General features: G+C 36.1%; 1 protein-coding gene across 1 annotated transcript in view; it reads left to right on the top strand.

The window, feature by feature from the left end:
* EPHA6 (EPH receptor A6) overlaps window positions 1–27399 on the top strand; it is a 795505-nt gene that overhangs the window by 561429 nt on the left and 206677 nt on the right. Inside the window, 1 exon segment of the mRNA XM_040980604.1 lies at window positions 18181–18366. Coding sequence (XP_040836538.1) covers window positions 18181–18366 — 186 coding nt within the window.

Below are 27399 nucleotides of genomic sequence, written 5' to 3'. Positions count from 1 at the left end.
ATCTTTCATATGATATTAACACAGAGAACAAACCCAGTGTAGTTCTTAGATAAATTTCTAAGATATTCTAGCAATACTTCCTTTCTAAACTCCTTCTCACCTTCTTTCTTACCTTGCTTTGTTGAAAACATTTTTATTTTACACTGTAGTCAAAGTCTTAATGCTTCATTAAAGAAAAATTTCAACGAATAAAAAGTTAAAAGTTTAGCAGTCAAGAATTAGAAACAATAATCAAATGAAAAGATGATCATTTCTATTATACCATTCATAAACAATGTTCTGACAAATATATTTAGCAAAGTGTGGCACTAAAGCTACATTTTCAGCAGTGCTGTTGTCATAGCGAACGTGTAATGCTCAGGTGTGGCCAACCCATGCTTCTAATGACACACAGGTATGTGTTGTGAGGTATTTGAGTGTACTCATATCCAATGTTATTCTTATCCAACCAGAAATCTCTTATACCAGACAGTAAGTTTCAAAACTTAAAGATCATTTGGAATTTTAGGTTTGTTATGAGCATTTTTTTAAAGATTTATTTATTTTTATTGGAAAGGCAGATGTACAGAGAGGAGATACATAAACAAAGATATTCTATCCACTGATTTGATCCCCAAGTGGCTACAACTACTGGGGGTGACCCAATTTAAAGCTGGGAGACAGGAGCTTCTTAAAGGTCTACTACATAGGTACAGGGTCCCAAGGCTTTGAGTGATTTCCATTGCTTTCCCACGCCACAAGCTGGGAGCTGGATGAGAAGTGGAGCAACCAGGGTTAGAACCATGCCAGTATGGGATCTCGGCATGTGCAAGGTGAGGACTTGAGTCATTAGGCTGCCACACTGGGGTCTGTTGTGAGCATTTTAAAGATATAAGGCTCTTATTCATAATGAGATTTGGGCATAAGCATAGATTAATAATTGGGTGCAGTCCTAAATTTTTTTCCTTGAAGTAGAACACTATACTATAGATTATTTTATGACACCAGTCAATAGTATTGCCTGGGAAATGTGTATTTTGCCATGAACATTGCTGTGGGGAAAGATGTGAATTAAGGCCATAAATCAGTTTGTAGAATTTACTTATGACTTGGTCTCTTACATGGATTAATTAATTGATCACTCCCATGGCGATAGTTGTGTTCTTAACCTAATTGTCTATGTATTTGACTTATGACTTCTGCTTTTACAGCCTGTCCAAGTAGGGTATTGATATGTTCAAGAGTTTTTCAAAAACTAAATAGCCTCAAAAATGATTAACTTTACTCATAATTCTATGGATGAACAATTCAGCCTGAGCTGAGATAGAGCTGAGGGCATTTGTCACCAGACTTGCCTGAGGTTACTCATTTCAATGATTGACACAGCTGGCTGTTGCTAGATACCAGGTGGTAGGTTGGTTTGGACATCAGGGCACCTCTGTCATCTCTTTGACTCACTGTTGCTTAATGCAGCTTCTGTCCTCCCAGAAGCACTGACCCAAGGCAGTACTCTGAGCATCAGAGAGGGAGTTTCAAGGCCATGGTTCGGAATGTCTATAGTGCAATGCTGATACTTTAATTTGATCAAAGCAAGTCACAGGGCCAGTTCAGATGTCGTGAGGTGGTCTTTAATTTGATGACATTTGAACTTTATTGTACCTAATCTGCATTAAAACATAAAGTTGCTTGTTTTGGCTTTAATTGCCTGAGTTTCAGGATTTATTTACAAAAAAAATGTTTGGCTACTGCCATGCCTGACAGAGTTTCACCAATATTCTGCCCTAGTAATTTGATGACATCAGGATGTATATTTACCCCGATGTATTTAGAGTTGATTTTTATATGGCAACTAAGATAGGGTTCTTGCTTTATGGCCTAGCCTACGGTCTATCCTAGAGTAAGTTCCATGCACGTTGATGAAATTTTATGTAGAACTGAGTTAGGTCCTTTGGATCCATAGTGTAGATTATCTCTACTGTTTATTTGCTGATTTTCTGTCTACTTGGCCTCTCCATTCATGAGAGAGGGACTTTGAATTCTCCTGTATCACAATTGGAATGTTGTCAGCCTTTAGGTTTTTTTTTTTTAACATTTGTTCTGAATAGCCAGATGACCTGGCACTGGGAGCAATTACATTTACTGTGGTCTCATGATTTACTGAATTGATCCCTGAATCATTATGTAATGCCCTTCTTTGTCTCTTTAATTTTTTTGTATTCAAGTTTATTTTGTCTGATATTATGGTGGCTACACCTCATTTTTCTTTCCATTTGCATGGAATATTTTTTTCTCTGCTCTTTCACTTTGAATATATGTGTATCTCTGTTGCTGAATTGTGTTTCTTTCAAGCAACAAATAGCTGTGTCTTCTTTTTTAATCCATTCACCTGGTGTGTATATTTTGATTCAAAACTTTAGGCCATTTACATTCAAGGATATTATCAAAAGGTAATGACTGTCTCCTAAGGCTTTTCCATAAATATTCCCATTATTTACCTTGAGTTTCTTTTACTTTACACCCTCACATTCTATCATTATCATAATTATCATTCTTTGTTTCTGGCTGTTGCACAACCTTCCTTCGAGCTAGAAGGTTGATGACAGATTCTTTCGATTCTTGTTTATTTCGGAAGGCCTTTATCCTGCCTTAACTTATAAATGAGGGCTTTTCGGAGGACAAATTGTGGGTTTGAAATTTCTTTCTTCTAGGACCTGGACTATGCCTCTCCTTTTTCTCAGCTGCTTGTACAATTGTGCATCCTCTGAAAGTAACCCGGCATTGCTCAGGCACATTTTAGGAACTTTTGTTTTGTTTTGTTTGTACTGGAAATGTTTGCGCATAGCATTTCATGGAAAAGAACATAGTTAGTCATGCTTATTACGGTTCTGTGTGCTTCCTGCACTTGGATGTCCCTTTCTTTCTCCACAATAGGAGAGTTACAGCTATCATTTTTTCCCCTGAATAGTCCTTTTAATTCATACTTTTTCTCTATACCTTTAGGAACTCCTAAGATATGTATCTTTGACCACTTGATACTTCTCATGTGCTATTTTCAATTTTACTAATTTTTCCCTTTTTTTTGAATGAGATATTTATAAGACTTTATTTCCTAAAAAAAAAGAGTAGACTATTCTATTCTAAAAGTTGAAGCTGCATGAAAAAAACAAGCTTAGATACATAACATCATTTGTATAAATATTTACAATACCAGAAATAAAGCTTGCTAATGGATATGCATATATAATATATATATATATATATACACACACACATATATATATCTATACATGTAGAGGTATACAAAATAGACAGAAAAGGCATCATTAAACTCAATTCCTTGGGTAGGAAGAAAGAATAGGAAAAGTGACTGAAAGTTTATCAGTTTCATTTATATTTTCTTTTGTTAAAAAAAAGAATTTATCTCCTGGCTAGAATATTTTTCCTTATGCCTCACAAAGCCCGTTCTTAGACTTTCCACTGTATTTCATATTTAGCATATTGAATTGTTCACTTCTAATATTTCAGTTTGAGTTCTTTTCAGTATCTTAATGTCTTGGAGAAATTTTTCATCCATACCATGTATGGATTTCTTTATCTCAATAATTTATTTCTGGGTGCTTTTGAATAGTGCTATGATCAGTGTTTTTTCATTTCTTTTTAGATGCTTTATGATTTTCTCCATTTTTGCATTCTAATAATGAAGATATGCATAGGAACTTTCAGAGAGCCATAATGTCTGCCTCGTTATTGTTTCCTGCATTTCTATATGTATTTCCTATGTTTGTGTGAACACTTGGTTTTCTCTTTTGGTGTTTTGTCTTTAAACTGTATCTCGGTGACTTGATGGAGGAACTGGTCCTTCAGTGGAAATCCTGAGATATGTACAGGGTGGAGCTGGGGTACTCTGGCCAGTGCTGAAGGGAGAGGCGAGAATCCAGGATGTCGTGCAAGTTGGGTGTGGTAGAGGCACCGCAGAAAGTGATATGATCCTCCCCAATCCTTGTGACCATTTGGAGATTGAACCAACAGAAGGAAGCTAAAGCAGTCCCTCTCTCCCTTTCTCTCCCCCTCCCTCCCTCACCTCACTCTGCCTTTGAAATGAGTCTTTAAAAAAATTTTGCAGGGTTGAGTGATAGAGATGGGGAGAGAGAAAGAAGTGTCTCCATCAGTTGATTCATTCACCAAACAGATGCAACAGCCAGGACTCTGCCAGGTCAAAGCCAGAAGCTAGGAGCTCCATCCTGGTCTTCCATCTAGGTAGAAAGGGCTCAAGTTATGTGGCCATCCTTTGCTTCTTGTTAACTAGAGATACCCTGTTTCCACTGTAGCACCAATGCAAACCCCAAATCATTGTTATCCGCAAGATTGTTGGACAGCATCTCCAGTGACCCTGGATGTAATGGTCTGCTCCTTCTCTGTCTCAGGAAGTTGTAGTCTCTTCCAGCCCCAGGCTGTGGAAGCCAAGGGTGATGTTCCTGTCCACCACTGTACTGTCCATGCTTCTCATGGTGTTTCTCTGCTGTCTGTATTGTTTCCCTCGCAAATGTCTCTCAAACTGCCCTCTAGGACTGCACTTCCCTTGTCTCTCCTCCACTAAGTTCCCCTGATCAAAGTCAGCATGTCTTTTCTCTATTCAGCCATCTTGATAAGGTGAATGCTGATAATTTGGCTTTAAAATATCATCCATAGAAGTGTTCAAATTCACACAACAGCCTATTCTGTTGAGAACGGGTCCAATAAATTGGGGCTTTTTGTGAGTAAAACTGTGCTTTCTTGTAGCACTGAATAGAATCTTATAGTACTGCCCGTGGTACTAGTTCTGCAAAATTGAAATATATAAGGTAAATCTAATCTATTTCAAAACCACACTATAATCCTTCCCATATTTGAAGACAATATGTGAATCTCATTTATGTTCCTCTTCCCAATCTAAATTGACTAGATCTCTCAACCACTTCAGTCAGACGTGACTGCTGGGTAATTCATTATTCTGATCACCTTTCTTTGGAGACTTAGAGTTTTGCTGTATGTCTCTTTTAAATCAAATTCAATTTTCTAAATATTTTAATTGAATCATGAAACACAAGGCAAGTATGTTTCCTGCTGTGTATCTGCTAGGGCAAAGTGAGTTTGCATTTACTTTTTGCACAGCTGCCATTCACTGTTAGCCATAGGGAGAGCTTACGACAACCTTATTCCCAATGGTCTTTCTCAGATAAACTGCTACTAAATCAGACCAAATGATTGTCCCCTTCTGTGATTCCAAATATGTGAATGTCTTCTAGACATCTCTGAATTAATTAATTCTGTGTAAATCATCCTAATTAATTCTATCACTGGCTCCACAACTTAAATAAACATGAAGGTCCTATCTTTTATTTTTATAATTGTTTATGACAGTAACATTATTATCAAAATAGTTAATTTTAAAATAGTTAAAATGCTGTCTAATATCCATTTACCTGGAATTATTTTCATATAATAGGAGACAGTAAAGAAAGTATATTATGAAGTAACAGTTTCCCCCAGTTTTAAAAGTCCTGTATTCAAACTCAAAAGGTTACCTGTACTATTTATAATTTTTACTTTCATAATTTTTAAGACAACATGCAGAATTAAGAATAAGATTTTTAGGTTGAGTGTTTGGCACAACAGTCACAGCTTGGAAACAGCTAGAGCACAGGGCAAAATGTCTGGCTTTGGTCCTTGTTCAGCTTCCGGAAGCACAGACTAGGAGGCAGCAGGTGATGCTCAAGATGTGGGTCCCTGCCACCTGTGTGCAAGTTCCAGACTCAGTTCTGACACCCAGTTTCAGTATAACCCAACCCAGCCTGTTTTGGGCATTAAGAACTAGCTGATGGAATACCTTCTATGTCTCTACCTTTTAAATTAAAAACAATGTTAAAAGTATGAAATTCTCATTTTAGCTTCTTCTATCTCTCTTAATGTGGAATGTTACAATACATTAAAAAAAAAAGTAAAGAAAACGTTACAGTAGTTGTACATGAAAAAAGACAGAAGCAGCAACACCAAAAGTCTCCCAGCATGACAGGGGTTTCCATTACAATATATTAAACACTGATAGATGGAGTAGAAAGAAAATTAGTAAGACCAGAGCAAATGAATCACATAATTTACAAACACCATTTGATGAATATATAGGATGAGTACTAAGTCCACATTTGTAGAATCAAATTCCCTTCAAGGACTCACAAAATATTTTTGAAAACTGGCTAAGTCCTAGGTTATAAATCAATTTGCAACAAATTTTAAAGATTAAATTTTTATGAAATATGTTTCTAAATATAGTCTAAATAAATTTTAAATAAATAACAGATAAATATCAAAGAGAATTTTTCAATGCAATTATTTATTTAATAGCTCACTAGGTAATGGGAAACCATTTAGAAAGTTTCTAGAACTAAGCAATAATTTAAAAATTTGGGCCCGGCAGTATGGCCTAGCAGCGAAAGTCCTCAACTTCAACACGCCAGGATCCCATATGGGCACCAGTTCTAATCCCAGCAGCTCCACTTCCCATCCAGCCCCCTGCTTGTGGCCTGGGAAAGCAGTCAAGGACAGCCCAAAGCTTTGGGACCCTGCACCCGCGTGGGAGACCCGGAAGAAGTTCCTGGATCCTGGCTTCAGATCAGCATAGCACAGGCCATTGCAGTCACTTGGGGAGTGAATCATTAGATGGAAGATCTTCCTCTCTGTCTCGTCTCCTCTCTGTATATCTGATTTTCCAATAAATAAATAAATCTTTAAAAAATAATAATAATTTAAAAATTAAATCTTGAAATTAATAACACCAACAGATGTACTATTTTATAGTCATATTCATAAATTATTAAAGTAGAAAACTAGGAATAAACTCATCATAAACAAAATAACACCGAAGTAGTGAAGAACCATCTGTAAATATAAAACACAGTAACAAATTCAGTAGTTATTTCTTTAAAAAAAAAAATGAAATTTTAAAACTCACAAAAATACAGGAAAGTGTGAAAATGCCAGTCCCAGAAGCCAAATTTCATATTTTCCATGATTTGTGGTAACCAACAAACAGAGCACAGGAAAAGTAATGTGTATTAACTAAATTTACATTTTGAGACTTGATTATTGTTTACAATCAATCTATATTCTAGAGGAGCAGTGGGTTTTCTACTTGTTGCTTGTTGAAATCTTTGTTTAGTGGAGGATTGAGTTTGTGGTAACGAAGTAAATTAAACAGCCAGGTGCAATAACCTAATGGCTCAGTCCTTGTCTTGAATGCGCGGGGATCACGTATGGGCACTGGTTTGTGTCCCAGCTGCTCCATTCCCCATCCAGCTCCCTGCTTGTGGCTTGGAAAAGCAGCAGAGGATGGCCAAAGGCCTTGGAACCCTACAACTGCATAGGAGACCAGGAAGAAGCTCCTAGCTCCTGGCTTCAAATCAGCTCTGTTCCAGCGGTGACTACTTGGGGAGTGAACCAGCAGACAGAAGATCCTCTCTGTCTCTCCTTTTTATCTTTTTCCAGAAAAAAAAGCGCAGAAGTATATCATTGCAAAAAAAAAAAAATTTTTTTTAAAGAGAGTAAGGGATGGAGTGGGTAAGGTAGAAAGTATCACATTCTTAAAGCTATATTACAAGAAATTCATGATGTTTATTTTCTCTATATAAATGTTAAAAACTCAAACGAATTAAAAAATATAAAGGAAGAATCCAATGTGTAAATCAACAATAAAAAATTGAGGCATAATCGCTAATAAGATAGATGGTTAAAAATAATACTTATAAGCAACTTCATGATGAGAGATGGAACAATTCAATAAAAGAAATTATATTCTAGAAAATTAAAAATTGGATATGAGAAGTCAAATACTATATTCTCCTGTTTTCATATACTCTAATGGTATATAACGTTACTTTTTCTTCCTTTATAAAAGAAATTCCTAGATTTTAAGTGTTTTTTTCTTTTTTTTTTTAAGCAAACAAGTCCAAAAACTAGATCCTCTAACCTCACACAAATTTGTTCAAAGAACAGTAAAATTTTAATTTCCAGTAAAGACACATGATTTGAAATAAGTTTGTTTTGCTTATATTCTCCCTATTGAAGTATAAATGTTTATCTAAATGCTCCTTATGCATTTGCTTAGAGGAGAAAAGCCTTTCCTCCAAACTCCTGCCAAAGCACAGTTTGTGCCAGGGCTGAAAATCACTGGAAAATTCTTGCTACTGCACAGTCAGGGTGCTCCTACAGCGAAGTATTAACTTCTAACAAAGATATGACAGTCTGTAGTGACAAACTCGAAGAGCATGCAAAAGATCTCCTTTGACATTCAACCAAGGATGAAACATGAGTTTTGTTGTTGCCAGGTACACGATTTTTAAAATACTATGGCATTAATGGTTATACAAATAATCTTATGTTGGATTAAGAATGAGTCCTAATCCATTTCTTTAAAAAAAACTTATTACAAAATTCAGAAACTTTATTATATTTGTGTTCTTAGTATTCTGAAAATTTACTGCCTTTGTTATTACTGTTTACCATAACAATGAAAAGACTTTATTCTGATATGCACAGAGAAGCTTCAATGCTCCAGAATACTGGGAGATGTAATCTGTAAAGAATTGTGTTCCATAGCCTAATTGGCTAGGTCTTTAAATAATTTATACAGTTCTTTCTAAAGTGCATTAATCACCTGCCATAAACTATTAAAACATTGGATTTATCTTTTTATAATACACCAGAAATATTTAAAATAGCAAAAACTAAAGTAATGAGAGGAAATCACTCCTGGGCCAACTAACTGATGTATAACCTCATTTGTGTGTACATCCTTCTAATCTATTTTATAAGCATAAAACATTTTGTTTTCATAAAGTTGTAATCACAGAATAAAATAGCTGCAAATAGATGAGGTAATTTATATTTACTTATTAATACAGCAGCCTCTGGTTGATATGTATATATTTTATATAGAAGATTTAAAATAAGTATCAATTTTTGTTTTTTTGAAGATTTATTTATTTATTTTGTTGGGAAAGCAAAAGAAAAGGAATGATAGAGTAAGATTTTCCATCCACTGGTTTACTCCCCAGATGGCTGTGATAGCCAGAGATGAGCCAGTCTGAAGCCAGGGGCCAGGAGCCTCTTCTGATGTTGTCACATGAGCAAAAAGTTTCAAGGACTTAGACTACTCTCCTGTGGTTTCCCATGCCACAAGCTGGATGGGAAGTAACAGGGACACGAACCAGTGCCCATATGGGATGCCAGTGCTCAGAGATAGAGGATTAGCTCATTGAGTTATTGTACCCACCCCAGTTTTTCTACACTAAAAATATGATTTTACTGTTGAATGCCTTATTAGTCATTTTAGGGTAACATATTTGCAACTTAAAATTTTTTGAAATTGTAATTATATAGTAACAGAACAGTAAGCACTTGGCAGTATTCTTGCTGATACAAAGCCAAAAGAAGTGATGAAATGACTTTTACCCACTGGTATAGCTAACTTAATAAATGTCCACAGCATATTTATTTGATCCCACAATATATTTTCCCCCGGTTCTGAATTCATTGAATTTGTGTTACTTCTTAAAAATAATAGCATTTGCAGTTTATTTGGGAACATTATCTCCTTCCTACAAGAATATGTAATAGTGATATATTTTATAATTTAAGACTCTGAAAATCATGCTTTAAAAAATACCCTAAATAATATAGCACATATATTTAAAAATGTTAAGAATGTCTTCTGGAAAACAGACTGAGTGAATGAAGTTTTACTTACTATATTAAAGTTTACATTACTGAAAATAGAGCCATAATGTGAAAATAAGCATGTTTATGTTTATTATACTAATAGAATATCTGCCTATTATTATCCTTGGAGAATGAGTAAAAACACATTAAACTGTCTACTATTCTGAGTCATGTTTTAATTTACAGTTGTATACATGATTTCCATGCATATTTTCTTTAAGATAAAATGATGTAATAACAAATGTTTATTTATAAACCATTACTATTTTAAAGTTATGAAATGTATATTATTACTAAAGACTCCTATAATGGGATTTTAATAGTTATTCATCAGATTTTTAACAAAAATGATTATATATTTAGAAAGATACTTCTCTCCTGTTTTTGGAAGCATTTTAACTACTACAGCTGGCAATCCACTAGCTTCTCTTATTTGTGCCTGTGTTAAAATCAGCCCTTCACTACAAATACTGCTCATTTTCATTACCTATCTCAATTCCAGAATGTCTTATTTGAGCTATAGCAGGAATTCTCATATTCTGAAGTAACCAATAATCTCTTGAGGTTTCCTTCTCAAGTAACTCCTGAAAATATGTGTACTTCCATGTGGAGTTACACCTGGTACAGGTGTCTGTCCTGAGGCTGTCAACCCAATCAAGCGTGCCGTTACATTCATGATCAGTGGTGCTGCACCACAGTAGACGCTAGAGGATGAAAAAGAGCATAAAATCTTTGTACTTGGGACAAAATGAATAGAAAACAGCAATTAGGAAAAATTCTGTTGATATCAAAATGTAAGATGTGATATGAAACTGCTTTGTGAAATCAAGCTTAAAGGAAAGATTTTATTTCGCCTAAATTGAAAGTTATCTGTCAGTTCACTGTATGCTGAGCCCTATTGTATCATCCATCTATTACCACAAATAAATGGCTTTCTGAAAAAACAAAAATTTGCTATTTTTACTTTTCTTGAGGCCTTAATTCAATATCAGTCTTACTGAGCTAACATCAGTATTGGCAGGGCTGACACTTCTGAAGGGCTTCAAGAAAAAAATCTGTGTCTGCTTATCCCTTTTTTTAAAGGTCATTTGCTTTCCTGGATTAGTGGCTCATTCTCTGTCATCAAAGCCAAAAATATAGCACCTGCAAATCTCTCTCTGACCTTCCACTGTGCCTCCATCATCCCCTCTCCTGTATGTCTGCCCTGCTCCCCTTGTATCAAAACCCTTGTGATTACATTGGGCACACCGGAAAACCCAACATAATCTCCACCCCCTCCTGGTCAACAGCTTAAACACAGGTGTCCCTTGCTAACTAAAGCAATGTAGTCACAGCTTTTGAGGATTAGAATATAGGCATCTTTGTGGAGGGCAACATAGCTACTAACTACATCGAAGAGAAGGGTAATGTGTTTAAGGAGACACAGGGACTGAATTGTACCACCCCCAAATTTCTGCTTGGAAGCTGTTAACTATGACCAAATTTGGAGACAGAACTCTTAGGAGGTAAGTGAACTTAAATGGCATGAATAGGGTAAAGGCTAAACAGGATTGGTAGTCTTAAAGAGGAAGACATTGTCTTTCCTTTCTCGCTCCCTCCTTCGCTCCCTCCCTCCTTCCTTTCTTTCCCCCCATACACAAGAAAGGAAGTCTATGTGAAGACATTCAGAGAGGCAGCCGTTTTCAAGCCCAGAGTTCTACTAGGAAATCTGGGGCCAGCACACAGGCCTTGTACTTAACATTCTTCAGAAGTCTAAGAAGATAAATTACCTTTGTTACAGCCACCCAATCTATGAGACTTTGTTAGTGCCACCTGAACAAATTCAGGAGATGATATGATCCCTAAGAAATACCCTGGTGCTTGTACAAGTACACAGGCCAAGAGGGAAGTCTGAGCTTGAAATGTGTATTTGCCACTTAGCCTGAAGGCAGTAGTTTGTGGTAAAGATGTTAACTTGAGATAGTATACTGAAAAAGGAACATGGCTGATAATAGAACCACACATTTCATGTAAAAGTGCTATCCAGTTCTCAGATCAACAGATGGTGGAATAGGTCCTAAATATTTCATTCCTGTGTGTGGCTGAAGGGCAAGCGGCAATGATGGGCACGATAGTAAAAGCTACTAGAGACAGTGCAGGGGTTTTATGTACCTTTCTGTAAGTCTGCAAATAGAAACCAAGTCTCAAGGATTTTGGGTACATTTATCTGGGACACAAATTGTTTTTATTAGATTTGATTGCTAGTATGACTCACGTGATGACAGAAGTTTTGAAATGCAAGTAATAGCAATATCAGTAATAATAATAATGGATTGGCCATGCTAAAGAGGAGGTCTCTGGATATTCCTGGAGGCAAAAGAAGCAGGTTCACAGATGAGGCCGTCTGGTAGAGACTCATATACTCGACTCGCGTAGTGTTCTAGGGCTATCAGCATCAGAAAGCTTGAAAAGTGAAATATTGTGAATAAGATTATCCAATTAGGAAATAATACACTGGACTTAGTAATTCCAGAAATGGGGGGGGGGGAATTTTAATGTCCTTTAAGATCAGAAGGGAGCATGTTTCAGCAGCAAAGAGTAAAAACTTACACCCAAACATAAGAAAAAAGAAGCTATTTTAATGTTGAAGTATGATATAGAAACATACTAATATGTTAATTCATTAACTCACTAAAGGAATCTTTAGCCGTTTGTTGGTAAAGAATTTAAAAACTCATGCTTAGTTTGTAAAAAAAAAAAAAATTCATTCCGGCCTAAACTTATCAGAATTATCTATAGCTCACAAGAAATAAATATTAAACCAGGAAAAAGTAAATTTGCTCTAAACCAGAAGTAAAGGAGTAACAATGGTAAAGGTAGAAGCCCTTACTCCTAAGAGCTGGTCATGCCCCACTTACTCAGGTCCTCTAATTGATAATACTTCTTTTTTGGTTGTTGTTGTGGTGGTGGTGGTGTGTGTGTGTGTGTGTGTGTGTGTGTGTGTGTAACATTTATTCTCTAAATGGAAAGGCAGATATACAGAGAGACGGAGACAAAGAGAGAAGAAAGATCTTCCTCTGCTAGTTCACACCTCAAGTAGCTGCAATAGCCAGAGCTGAGTTGATCCAAAGCCAGAAGCTTCTTCTGTGTCTCCCACATGGGTGCAGGGTCCCAAGGCTTTGGAACATCTGCTGCTTTCCCAGGCCATAAGCAGGGAGCTGCATGGGAAGTAGAGCAGCCAGGATACAAAGGGGCATCCAAATGAAATCCCAGCTGGTGAATGTGAGGATTTAGCCACTAGGCTAACATGCCAGGGCAGACAATACTTCTTTTTTTTTTCTTTTTTTTTAAGATTTATTTATTTTATTGGGAAAGCAGATGTACAGAGAGGAGGAGAGACAGAGGAACCTCTTTCCAGATCTCCCACACGGGTTTAGGGTCCCAAGGCTTTGGACCATCCTCGACTGCATTCCCCGGCCACAAGCAGGGAGTTGGATGGGAAGCAGGGCCGCTGGGATTAGAACCAACGACCATACGGGATCCTGGCGTGTGCAAGGCGAGGACTTAACCATTATGCTATCGCGCCGGGCCCCAGACAATATTTCTTAATCAAGAAATATCTTGTAAGATAGTGAATTTTCCTTTGAGTTTGGGTCAGAAGTGTTCAGATATCAATTTAACAAATGTTGAATTATAAATATTTTTTAAAATGTTCTTTTTGACATGCAGAATGTTGTGAAATTGTCAGAATTAGTCATAAAAATATTGGTATTTCACCCTGAAATGAAAGACTGTGAGTTAATATGTGTGCCTAGGTTACCCTCCTGATAATACTAATAATAACGGGATGTACCTTAAGACCTCAAGAAGGTAATGCAAGTCTTTAAACTAGACGTTTAATGCTCTTTTTTTTCTTCTGCCTCTTCTTTTTGTTCCTTTGTATAACATGTAAATATATTTTCCTAATTGCCTTTGCACTCAGAATATCCTAAGTATTTTCAGAATATCCTAAGGAATAGGTAGTCAAGCCCATCCCAGATATGCACACGGACTGACCACTTGTTGGTTCTCTGTGCCATAGGGCTTGGTTCCAGGCAACTGAGATGTGTTAGAGCTCAGGTTCAAAGCCCTGGGGTGAGCAATCCTGCTCAGAAAATCCCCCTCCAACCAAACTACTTGTGTGGGATATTTGAGTTCCCCTCAGGGTTCTCCAGATAGTGGCGGACCATAAAATTTGGGGCTCTCATTTTAGGACCCATATTCATAGTATCTTCATGAATTTTAGCTTTAGAGAAGGAAGATTAGAGCAAAAACAGAGCTATAGTTGGTCAAATAAGAAATACTACATATTTTAGCAAAGAGATGGGGGAACTTTGGTATTTGTTGAGCATTGGTAAACTTGCCTTTTCTCTGGGCTTAGACAAAAAAAAAAATCGAATGAACCTGCTCTGTCCCATTTTATCATAATCTCAAAGTAGCCCAGTTTGAGGTTGGTATTATATCTGATAGGAGAATAAAATAGACTAGCTCTGAGTCCAGCTGCTTTTCAAATGTCAGAACTATTATTATATATATATATATATATATTTTACAGTTAAAAGGACCTGTTGGAAGTGTAACACTAAATTAGAAGGGTCAGTCGGGGGAAGTTTTCTGAAGCAGTGACATCAGAAGTTGGCCCTGACTCCTAAGAAGAGAGTAAAGGGGATTGAGAAGGGTGTACACAGAGGAGAAAGGGGGACGGCTTCTGCTCAGGAGCGTTCCTTTTAGAGAGGAGCAGCCAGTGTGCGCAAAGAAAATCCCAGCACATCTCAAAGAGAGCAACCTTCAAGAGTGGGATGGTTAGCATCAAGGGCTGGAGCAGGGAAAATGTCTCAACTTCCAAATGCAAGGAGCCAGAGTGGGAAGCTATGAGTGTGATGTTACACTTCTCTGAGATAGATGGCTCCTTGCTGCCCACACCATCCCCTCCCAGTCTTTGTTCAATTATGTATTTATGCAGAAAAAAATCCAGTGTAAATTGATATATTAATATGACCCGGGATATTATGCAACTAAATTGCTTGTGCAGAAAGGTTTACAAATGTCCAGGGAGAGAGATAAGGTTGTTAGCTATTGAATGAGTTGTTGGTGGCAGAAAACCAACTATCCTGAAAATGATTTTCTTTGTTCTTTGAAACTACATGGACCAAAGTGATTCTACTAAACTAGCTAACATATAACATTTCTAAGGCTTTGTGTGCATTTGATGATGAGGGATTAAGACATGCTATTACCATTTTATTTACTTTTATCCAATTGAATGCTATGTGAATGTTAGTTCAAGGAAACCATTGTTGCCAATGGAGAACTCAGTATGGTAATACAAGAAAATATTCACCATGATACTCAGAGAGTAGAGAATAATGGTTACAACCACCAAGAGCATATGGATTTAAATGGCAGCCCTACCACTTTCTGGTTGCGTAGGCTTGGACAAGTGATTTATTTACTCTAGTGTCCTCATCTATAAAACAGAACACTGGTCCCAACTATAAAGAATTACTGTAAAAATTAAAACATATGTCAACTTATTCAACCTGTAATATTTTGAGTATTATAATAAAAATTAGCACCATTGTCTGAAAAACAAAAAACAGATCACCATATTCTTTCAATAAATGAATAGCCAACTAACAAGTATGTATAAGTGTTCACACTTATTACCAAGAAGTATACTTTCTAATGGTTGTATATTAAACCACCACCCCTGCTACAAAAGCAACCTGATAATGAATCGATCTTTAATAATATGTGAAATTATGCAAATTATTTAAAGTATTTTTATATCTCCCTAGCATGTCTGATATATCCAGACCTTACTGTGGAGACGGACTTAAGTAAGTCTGTGACTGAGCTCTTTGGAGTTTGCCTGACGAAAGCGTGAGGAGTCTCAGATCTTTAATTGAAGCATCCATATTTAGTGACACTGAAATAAGTGTGATAACAGCTTGATCAAGCAAAGCTTGACATGAAGCAAACACCTGCCTGGTGTTAATAAGACACATGAATTTTAGAAAACAAAATTCAAAGAAAGTTATCGCTATGTCTGTCTTGATAAAATACTAGCAGAGTTCTCATTTATTTCATTATATTCAAAAGCTAATTTGGATTCCTATGAAATGTGAACAGAAGATCACATGTAGACTCATGGCAGGTGGAGGATTTTAAAATACAACGTAATATCCATAACGCAAAATTCATTAAGGCACAATGTATTAAAATGAATACTTATTTGTTCCTGAATACTTATTAGAACAAACCAGAGTTATCTGAGGATGAACTTCAAGTATCTTAGTAGGCATACTTATATGAGATATTCATGTAACACATCTTCATAATATTCCTCAAAAGAAATTGTTACAAGAAATTATTAAAAATTAAAATTTTCCAGTTGTTTTTGGAACATATGACAAAGTTATTTAAAAGTAGAGGCATATTATAAGTCGAGCACCAAAAGCTTTATAAAATATCTACCCCCACAATCAATTCAGCATTGTTTGTTTTATTTTACTTATTTCTATTTCTGATGCCAGGTTTTTGTAAGATTGATAAGACTCTAATATTGTTCATATACACTGAATGTTCTAAAGACAGCATTTTACTTGCTTTTGTTAGCACACAAGTGTATAAAACAAGGGCTTATTAGACTCATTTGTGTTTTCATTGGATATATGTACAATTTTTACAAAGAAAAGTTTTGCCTTGTTTACTTTCCAATTCTGTTTCACTTAAAAAGTTAGCATTTACTCAAAAATAATTAATATTCATTTATGGTTGTTATTTAGTTGATAGTGATGAATTAGTCCCAATAAAGTATGGCTAATTGAAATCTATGGAGCTGCTAATTGAAATCTATGGCATTGTAAACATTTACTTTGATCTTCTACACTTAAGCTTATTTTGCGCTCAACGTTTGTCCAGAGCTGCCAACTAATAGATGAAATGAAGATATTTTTCTTTACTTTCATCATCTCAGAGATCTAAATAAAATGAAGCATTTTTGAATAGGTTTTATAGAAATACTTTCACATATATTCATTCTCTGTTGATAGTAACGATATCACTTAGGGAAAGGATTCCATATAAATATAGATTTTATTTTATTATACTCATTTATAGATGATGAATAAATTCAAGATTACATGTCATACTCTGAAGTAAATGCAGGTAATCAGACCTAGAAAAAAAGTTTAGAATATTAGTCTTTTTTGAGTATGTTATGTTGCTTTAAGTAATGTATAATGTTTCTCACAACTTTCACTCTTAATCTCCTTGCTACCCTTTGTCCATGTAATTTTATTTATTTTTAATATTATTAATTTGTTTGAAAGACAAAAAAAGTATTTGTAAGGATTGATTTATAAATTCTTAATTGTTTCATTTTTCTCTAAATCCTCTTGCTGGACTATAGGCTTCGGAAAATGAAGACTAAATCGTATATTTGTTGGGAACTCGTATCAACCATCACTGAGTACATATGTAGTAAATGCTTGATTAATATTGATTATTCTTAATATACCCAGTGGAGCAATGCTGAACCATAACTTACATCACAGTATATGTATTCCCATCCGTGTGGGTTGTAATTTAGTCTGCACAGTCACTTAATAGAGTTGAGTACAGTGTAGTTTTTAAACTATGCCTGTACATCAGTTGACCCTAGCATTGATTTTTATTGGCCAGTGAAGCAAAGGCGCACAGCTTGTGGGATCATATCAACTATACTTACCTGAATAAAGCAAGCATTTGCCCGTGTGTCAGAACCGAGACCAGAAGCATTAGGCAGTGATTGCTTTTCTACAAAATTACATTAGCATCACCATTCTCCTTATTATAATTTCTCAGCAGACCTGGATATCTATTACTGGTAGTTCCTGTGGTACAGCTTATGAAAGTGCATTCCATTAGTCATGATCAATGCTGTTGATCAAGTGTACTGTTCTTTTTTTAAAAATTTATTTATTTTTATTGCAAAGTCAGATATACAGAGAGGAGGAGAGACAGAGAGGAAGATCTTTCATCCGATGATTCAATCCCCAAGTGAGCGCAACGGCCGGTACTGCGCCAATCCAAAGTCAGGAGCTAGGAGCTCTTCCGGGTCTCCCACGCAGGTGCAGGTCCCAAGGCTTTGGCCTGTCCTCAACTGCCTTCCCAGGCCATAAGCAGGGAGCTGGATGGGAAGCTGGGCCACCAGGATTAGAACTTGTGACCATATGGGATCCTGGTATGTTCAAGGGGAGGACTTTAGCCACTAGGCCAATGTGCTGGACCCAAATGTACTGTTCTTGTAATCCTAATTTTAAGAAAGAAATCTTCATCTGAAAATCATATCATTGAAAATAAAGAATGACACTGTGTGCACATTTGATTTCTCTAAAACATAAATATGCTGCTTAAACCATCAATTGCCTTTGTTCCTATTTTAAGGTGAATTTGGAGAAGTCTGTAGTGGGCGTTTGAAGACACCAGGTAAAAGAGAGATTCCAGTTGCCATCAAAACGTTGAAGGGCGGCCACATGGATCGGCAAAGGAGAGATTTTCTAAGAGAAGCTAGTATCATGGGTCAGTTTGACCATCCAAATATCATTCGCCTGGAAGGTGTTGTCACAAAAAGTAAGTTACTCATGCTCTGCATCTTTCTTTCTTGCATTTATATAAGTTCCTTTATAAAGGAAATGAATAAAAGTACACAGTCATTAATGCACAACTTCTTTAGATATATCATCCCTTGGAGTCTTGATAGTAGGATATGACATTATCAGAGTTTGCATTGGTCACGAAACACCTTTGAAGTGATATTACCTTTAAATCACTGCTAATTTAATTTGAAATAATGAATCAAGAGTAAAGATACATACATATATACATATATATGTTTCTTTTTCTAAATGTCAGCATTAATGGAAGAAACAACTTCAGTATTTCAGAACATTAAGTCAAAGTAATGAACTTAACAAGTAAAGTTCATGAACAATTATAGAATGCTTCATCTGGAAAGACTTTTAAATTTCAAGTTTTGTATGGAATCTATCTAAGTTAATGCTGTTAGAAATATATGTACATAAAAATGAAGATTGCAACTTTGGAAGTAAAAGTCTTGCTTCTGCAAAAATGATCATATCAAGGCCATTCCTTTGTGAGAAAATTACTAAAACATCCAAATTAGTGTTGTATTCAAATAAATGTATTTCCACATATTTATTTTTATTTGAATAGTGATAAAGATAAAATATAACAGCTTCTCTATTTTATTCACCAGTGAATAATACAGATTCACCCAATGTAGGTGGTATTTAACTTTTCAGAAGAATAGCCTAAATGTTTGGGAGATACTTTTCTTTTGTAAAACTAAAAATTCTGTTAAAATCCTTTCAATGAAGTTAAAACTTTCTCGTTTTTAAAAGCAGAAGAGAATAAGAGCTCACTCAAAACATATAACTGTATCTAAAACTAAACCCTTCTCAGGAGGCATTAGTAGCACACTGTCCCAAGGAGCAGGAAGCTACAGACAGCCACAGTACTGCAGAGGACTGGAAAACCAGCCGGCAGGAGGGTTGAGGACAGGTGCTGTGTTTTGCCTTTGCCTTGCTGCTTCCCTGGCCCATCACGGAACCTTTGCCTCTCTGTCTCTTTGTGTCTTTCCCCTCTACACTGCCATAGTTGTTTCCCTATGGCACATGAGAAAGCATTTGCAAGTGAAGGCATGTTCTGTGTTTGCATGTTGGAGCTCGGCCTCTTTCACCATAGCTCTCTGGATCCCAGCCTCTGTGATTCACAGAGAAGATCGCTTTTTGGAAGCCATAGCAGCACCACAGCATGGAGACCAGAGGAGCATCTGTTCACAATCACAGCTCTAGTCCCAGTAGCTAACACTAAATGGCTACCTTGTGAAGGAACCCACCGCCAACAGCATCACTGTCTCCCACCCATCCCCAGAGCACTGTCCTAACTGCACTGTGGTCACAGTGCAGCAAAGGAATCCTGCACAGCAAAGGAATCCTGCAGCTCAGTCCCATCAGCAAATGAAAATACCAAGAGAATGAAATGGTTAAATTTTGAATTAACTAACATTTACCACTAAGTTTTGAATCATTTGTTACTTGGCAAGACAACCAGACAACTAGAACTCTTCTGCTTAAGATTTATGTAATTGGAATATATTAATATCTCTGTCCTTTACTTCCACATCAGTGTAATGGAGCTATAACAGCCCCTATTCTATAGAAATGCTGCAAAAATTAAATTTCTAAATATGTAATGACCTTAATATATTTATACTTACAATAAGCCACATTTTAAGAATAACCACTAATGGTCCTACGTGTGCCAAACACTTTACACAGAATTAACCATTTTATGCTCACAGAAACTCAAATGAGTCTCATCACCCCTATTTTATGGATGTAGTTCATATGGGTTAATTAACTACGTATGGACCATAGTATGTGATGTCATTGGCGTTTAAACTGAGATTTGTCTTATTCTAAAGTCAATACTTTATCTTTATTTGTTTCCTGTGTTTTTTTTTCTATATCTAAATGAATACGTCAGGGTTTAAATACTTTAATTGTCCTGTCAGAATTGACTGGTTTAAATAATCTGAATTCAATTACATAATCCTGCTTTTCAAAATAGAAAAGTTATTTGGATAACATGAAATAAAACCACTGTAGCATATAATATTTTGGAAAGGCCAGTTATACCACAATGCCTAGTAAAATTTATAAGCTAAAATAGAGAAATCAAGGGACTGAAGAAATAACATATGAATTATTTCTTTTATATTTTTTGACTTTTTGGTCTTAATCTAGCATGATCATTTTTAAGTTTTGATCTCTTATACATCCTGGCAGGCAAAATATAATATCTTTAGGATGTTTGAAATATTTACTTGTGACATTTAATAAAAATATAGCATTTATGATATTCAAGTCCTGTGTATATATGAAATATCTTAAAACAAGTGCCCAGCAATATATTAAAAGTATAAAAGTATCAGATCTTTATTTTCTCCCTTTGCTAAGTCAAATTATCTTTTTCATATATTCCTATGTGTTTTATTAACATACTATCATTAATATATGTAAATCAATAGAATTTAGGAAAAGGAAAAAAAACATTTTATCTTACAAAATAATGGGAATTAGTTATCCCAGGTCAGCTAAATCAATTTAATAAAATATTTTGCCAATTTGAAATAGTTAATTTCACATAAACCTACAGACAACCACCAGATCAATACATCTCTAACAGTCTCATCTACATGCAGATCCATTCCTCAACTCAGCCAAATTTGTGCAATTGTCCCATTGCTTAAAAAAATTCCATTTCTGTTATAAGAAAACTTGTTGAGAAAGGATAAATGTAGTGTGATCCTGAAGGGTTAGCACAATTACAATTCTGCCATAAAAGTAAGTCCCAAATAATGGTGATGTGGTGCTGGTAAGGCACGTGGTGGGTGTGGAGGAAAGAATAATTCCCATAAAGATGAGAGGGATCGTTATCATCTTGACTCAAGTGCTATGGGATTGTTAGCAGTAAGGCAATAAATAAATGAATGCCTCATTCCCATAAATACATGGCAATTGTTCCAAGATTGCCCTTAAGTAGCTAAGAGATAACTAGCAATTAATGCTCCCTAAAGACTAGCTTATTGCATAAACAATAATACTGATGAAGATAAAGATGCTCTATAGGTTTGCAGGGGCTTGTATGTAGAGTATCCCGGAATGTCCGATACAAATGCAGACGCCCAGCAGAAAGTAATACAAAATTAAAGATCAAAATCTTCATCAGATAGTTTTATAAGTTCTTAATTACATTATTTTCTTCTGCATAGGTTTTAGCTCGCATGTGTATATTAAATTCTTGGGAGTACTTTTGTTGTTTTTTATGTTTGGGCATAGAACTGATTTATTTTAAACTCAAAAGTTAAGTAATTAAAAATCTTATGATACAAAATAGTTCATGATAAAAACAATCCATTTATTTGATACACATCACAATTTCATTCAATTTCATTGACCTATTAAGATAGAATGATGTGACAAGAGAATTATCAGCCTTTAACCATATGCTTAACACATATCTCTCTTCTCCAAAAAGCCAATGGAACCTGTTAGTAGGAAGACAGACAGTAGCCATGAGTAGCATGACGAAAGTGAACAGTGTACACATCAGTGGGATTAGCTGTGCCACCAAAAGAGAAAACCTACCCATCATCCAGGCAAAGATAAGAACTGCAATTCATTCTCTCTCTCTCTCTTGCTCTCTCTCTCATACTCTTCCCCATCTCCCCCTTTCCATCATGTTAAAATAAAGAAGTCTTAAAAACATATATAGCAGACAAATTCCCAAACATAATTTCATTTAGTAAAAGGACTTCTTAAAGTTTCCATAGGACAATATTTAATTTATAACAGAAAGTGTTCATTTAAGTGCTCAAGAATATTTTAGATTCCTTTCAGAGCATTTTGCTGAGTCTACATGCAGTTTAAGGGAGTAGTTTCTCTACTTTTTAATTTTGAATTTTATGGTACAATTCCATAGGGTCTGAGATTTCCCTGCTCCCTCCCTAAATTCCCACAGCCTGACTGATTTTCCCCATATTATTACAGTAGTATACTCCTTCATAAGCAGTCATAAATCCATCAGTCTGTTGTGTAAGTGTGCCCTGACTTTGCTGATACAGACAATGTCAGATAGTCCAGCATCCTATTGTCTAGATATGTCCAACAGTTTCATTGGGAGTCCATCTTTGATTTGGAAGTAGAGATGCATAGTGCATTGTATCTTCACATCTGGATATAATAGTCTCTATTGCACTGTCACTATACATTCCTGTAAATAAGAATGCATGAAACAGATTCTCCAGTTCTGATACAATTGCATCTTATTGCACCTGGGAAATCAACAAAAGATGGCCCAAGTGTATAAGCCCCTGCTACTATGTGGAAAATCTGGAAGAATAATCAGCCCTGCCAGGTCTGGCCATTGAGCAAATGACTCAGTGGATGAATATCTCATTGTGTGTGTGTGTGTGTGTGTGTGTGTGTGTGTGTGTGTGTGTGTGTGTATTTGGAACTCTGCCTTTCAAATAAATAATAAATCTCAGAGAAAATTCCAGCTTGTCAAATATATGGTAGTACATGCACAAGAATTGCCTCTTTGATCAAATAATTCTATTTTGCCATACCATACATTTTCTCATGATTTCTATCATTACTGCCGCAAGTGAAGTGTTGTCTGCTTATCTGCCTGGTTATGTGTGTGCTAAGTCATATAGCCTATTCAGACCTCAACTGTTTTCCTCTGCACAGAAGATTGAAAAGTGCAGGTTAGCCTAGAAGACAATCAATGAATCACTAAAATGTCCTGATCCCATTCCTTTGCCCAAATGAGAGAATCACAAGATGATAGTGAGGAAGTATGACAGTGATAACGTATCAACACCATCCAGCTTTATTATAATGTCAGGTTCATACTGATGATTCAAATGAAGATAGATTCAAGAAGAAACAGGCAAAAGAACAAACAAGTTTAATAAAGTTTTAAATTTAGAATCTAAAGTCAAAGTGTTGCACCTAAAATTTTCCTGTAGGAAAAAAATCCAGGTTTGGACATATAATGTACTCATTGTAGGAAGTTTAAAAAAATGTATAAATCTGACTGCAATAATAAGCATTAAAATGTTCACGAATGATTCAGCTGCCCTGCTAGGTAAGGTGGCTTGTTAGATTTCTGTTTATTTGGGGGTTGTTTTTTTTTGGGGGGGGTATTTCTTTTCCAAGAAACATTTACTGAGCAATAGCAGAAGACAGGCTCTATTGCTGATTAAAACCTCAGGATGTAGAGAAGGAGGGCTCATGGGCAAGAAGCTCATTGTTGCTCATGGCCCACAGGGACCAATAAATAAGGGAGCCATTATTTCCTGAAACACGGTGGTATGTGCTGATTTGGACATAATTATTTGCTAATGTATTCACTCAGTTCATATTTATTGAGTGCCCATTCTCGTAACCACTATTTATGTAATAGCAATAATGAGCAATCTACAGAGACACAAAAAGAAATTTGAATACATAAATATAATTTTCGGCAAAGAAAAACTTAAATGAGGTGAGGGAGAAAATCATGCTTAATTGTTATAGGAGAACACTCCAAATAAGGAGAGGAATCAATTCTGAACTCTTGTGCAAAGAAACAATTTGGCATGTCAGGGGAGTAGCAGAAATGGCTAGAACAAAATAATAGCAGCATAGATTACATAATGACAGGAAAACTCATGGGTGACCCAAATAGTAAGGAGACAAACACAGCAATACAGCTGACAAAAATATGGAGAAAATAGATTAAAGTAAAAATAAGGGAGTCGATTACCTATGTGTTTCCAAAGTTAAATTTAAGAGACTTGGTAAGTGATAGCTTGGTTATATAGGAGGAATGAGGGACATAAGAGACATAGTTTCAAAAAATCATGATAAAAATCCTAGAAAAATAAAGATTTACAGGGAAAATAATTCTAATTTGGGTATGTCACATGTTAAGTATTATGCATTATAACTAAAAATATTTAAGGACTTGCATGAGGTCCTTGGAGGATGGATGGGACTCAGCAGATGGGTGGCTGCTCATCATGTCATAGGGTGGATGGAATTTGCCCTGAAGTTTGAAGAGAGCAAGCAGTAAGAGGAAAGCTAAAGATGAGAAGCAACTTGAAGAGGAAAAACCAGCTTCAAAGATTGAGAAAGATCAATGGAATAAAAGGAAAAGGATATGGGAAGCCAGGTACAGTAAGGATTGTTTAGCATCTCTTGATAGGAAAAGAGGACACAGCTCATTAAGACATACAGTGAGGACAGGTCAGGGTTTGGGGTGCAAATGGCAATGAACTGTAGAAAGAGCATGACTCCCTGCAATAAGATTGAGAATTTTGACAGTGTAAGTAAAATTGTATTGTAACCTTAAGTCCATGTTTAACATTCTTTAAGTTGTTCATTCATTGAAATGCTATTTGTAATATTGTACACCTAGTACTAACATACCATGCATCTGTCAAATTATTAAGCATTTAGCAAAGTGCCTGCCCTTTTGAGTTAGGTTTTCAAACCTATGCTATCTGGTTACATTTTTCTTGAATCTTAGATTGTATTCATGTTGAATAACTAAGGCATAGCCAAATTTGCTCTTATTTCTCCCATGTTTCCCTTTCTTTTATAAACCCCTGAGGATATGAGTGAAGTACCACCACACTGTCCTTAACTGCGCACAGTAGCAGATGACTAAGGTGTGATTCGGCCATGGTTTCTAGAAAGCTCGACTTTCTCTGGGCACCAGCCACACTTTTACTCAATGATTTAGGAAGCATGACTATTTGCTGAGCCAGTAAATAGAAAGTTGGGAGATGGGCGAAAATTTGAAGTAGTTGTCATAACAATGTGAAAGAAAGAAAAGGGGGTTAGGATAAAAATGGAGAGAAATCCCCTCCCCCGCCGGCCCAAGGAAAAAAGCAATGCAGAAAAGAAATCAGAAAGAAATGCTGATTTTCTAACATTCTTCTACTGTCCTTAACTACGAACTCTGCTGCTGCTCAACCTGGTGATGAATTATTGTGCAGTTTCTGGAGTCTCAGGGCTGCAGAGTGCTTGTCCCTTGGGATTATGATGTATACATACTGACACAGAGAAAACAGCCCCAGTGTGACCATAACAAATAGGAACAAGATGACTTTGCTGATGGCCGTGGGATCGTACCGTGGCCTAGGAATAATTGGATGACCAACTTGTTTACTTTCTACCAAAAGAAACCTCTCTGCCCAGAAGAGATTTCTTTCCAGGAGGAATTTATTTTTGTCCGTTCAGTGTCTAGGTTTGTGGGTTTTCTCAAGGTGATTCATTCTAATGACCTCATAGGTCTACTCCTAACCTACTGTCTTCCTCCTTCTTTCTTCCTTTTTAAACTATCCTGTTAATTACTGGGTAGCATGTAATGTGTGATAATAACTTAATCTAGTAACAGGTTGTTCAGGGTGACACTATAAGTGCTCAGAGCTGAGAAAGAGGAAATGAGTAAAATGTAATGCATCCATAGAACCTCCTTTTCTATACCTCCAAATAAATTTGAATGGAGCCATCTGCAGGTGAAGTCATACTCATTTTCAAAAATAAAAATTTCCGGGCCCGGCGTGGTGGTGCAGTGGTTAAGGTCCTCGCCTTGCACGCCCAGGATCCCATATGGGTGCCGGTTCTATCCCTGCAGCCCCGCTTCCCTTTCAGCTCCCTGCCTGTGGCCCGGGAAGGCAGTCGAGGACGGCCCAAAGCTTTGGGACCCTGCACCCGCGTGGGAGACCCGGAAGAGGCTCCTGGCTTCGGATTGGCATAGTATCGGCCGTTGCCAACTCACTTGGGGAGTGAAGCATGGGACAGAAGATCTTCCTCTCTGTCTCTCCTCTCTATATATCCGCCTTTCCAATAAAAAACTAATTAAAAAAATAAATCTTTAAAAATAAATAAATAAATAAAAATAAAAAAATAAAAATTTCCCCACGAATCATTCATGATTTGTGCAGTGTAAGTAGTTTGAGAAATCCAAATTTGGGAAAAATAATGTTACTAAACTAAACCTTTTCCTTCAAATTTTATCAGCTTTTCCACTGATGTTCTTGTCCTGTTGTCACTGTTCCAAGATCCTATCTAGGATCCCTCATTGGGTTCACTTATCACGTCACCTACAGATTCTTCCAGCCAATGAACATTCTTCAACCTCTTCGTGGCTTTCTTGACCCTGGTAGATTTTCAGACATACTGACCTGTTATTTTGTAGAATATCCTTCAATTTGAGTGTGTCTGTTGTTCTCCTCTGAATCCATTGTTATTATGCATTTTGACATTACATAGAAATTCCATATCACTTTTCGGTGCATTATTCCCAGGGTATATTATGTCCATATGGCAACCCTGAGGTTGTTAAATTTCATTGCTTAGTTAAGGATGTATCTTCTACATTTACTTCTGGAAAATCATTTATCTGTATTATAGGGAAAGTTTATTCAGCAAATATCCTGTACCTTTTCAAACTTTGACCCTCTCATTTATCATCCATTGAGTAGATCATGCTGGCAAAAAGTATTTCTGTTGCATCTTAATGCTACTATTTTGATTTTTCTTCCTTCTGTACTAATTGGCATAATTTAGCAAGGGCTGTATTTCATCGTGCTCTATAAAGATGATTATATAATATATTGTCTTTGATATCTGTTTCATTCACTTAGCAGAAAGTGCATGAGACTAATCCACTTCACTTGTTATTGAACAGTATTCCCTTGTAGTCCTGCATGTGTCACATTTTGTCCTTACATATAGTGATTGAATAAAATATGTGATACTTACACTTTGATCATTTATGAACAAAAATTGTGAACATTCCTGTGCACTTTTGATTTTATGTAAATATTTACAATTGTCCCAGGTAAATGTAGAATTATTGTGGTATACTTAGATATATGAGCATTTCAATTGCTTTGCCTCTTTGAAAACATTTGGTATTGTAATTATATGCAAAAAAGTCACCATTCTAGTGAAATTACAATCGTTATATTATCATTTTAACTTTTATTTCTCAAATGACATGATCTTCAGCATGTTTTTG

The sequence above is a fragment of the Ochotona curzoniae genome, unplaced genomic scaffold, assembly GCF_017591425.1.
Source record: "Ochotona curzoniae isolate NIBS_2020 unplaced genomic scaffold, NIBS_Ocur_1.0 contig_3498, whole genome shotgun sequence".
Classification (NCBI taxonomy): Eukaryota; Metazoa; Chordata; class Mammalia; order Lagomorpha; family Ochotonidae; genus Ochotona; species Ochotona curzoniae.
Note: the sequence above shows the minus strand (reverse complement) of the source record. Positions and strands in the feature narration are given on the sequence as shown.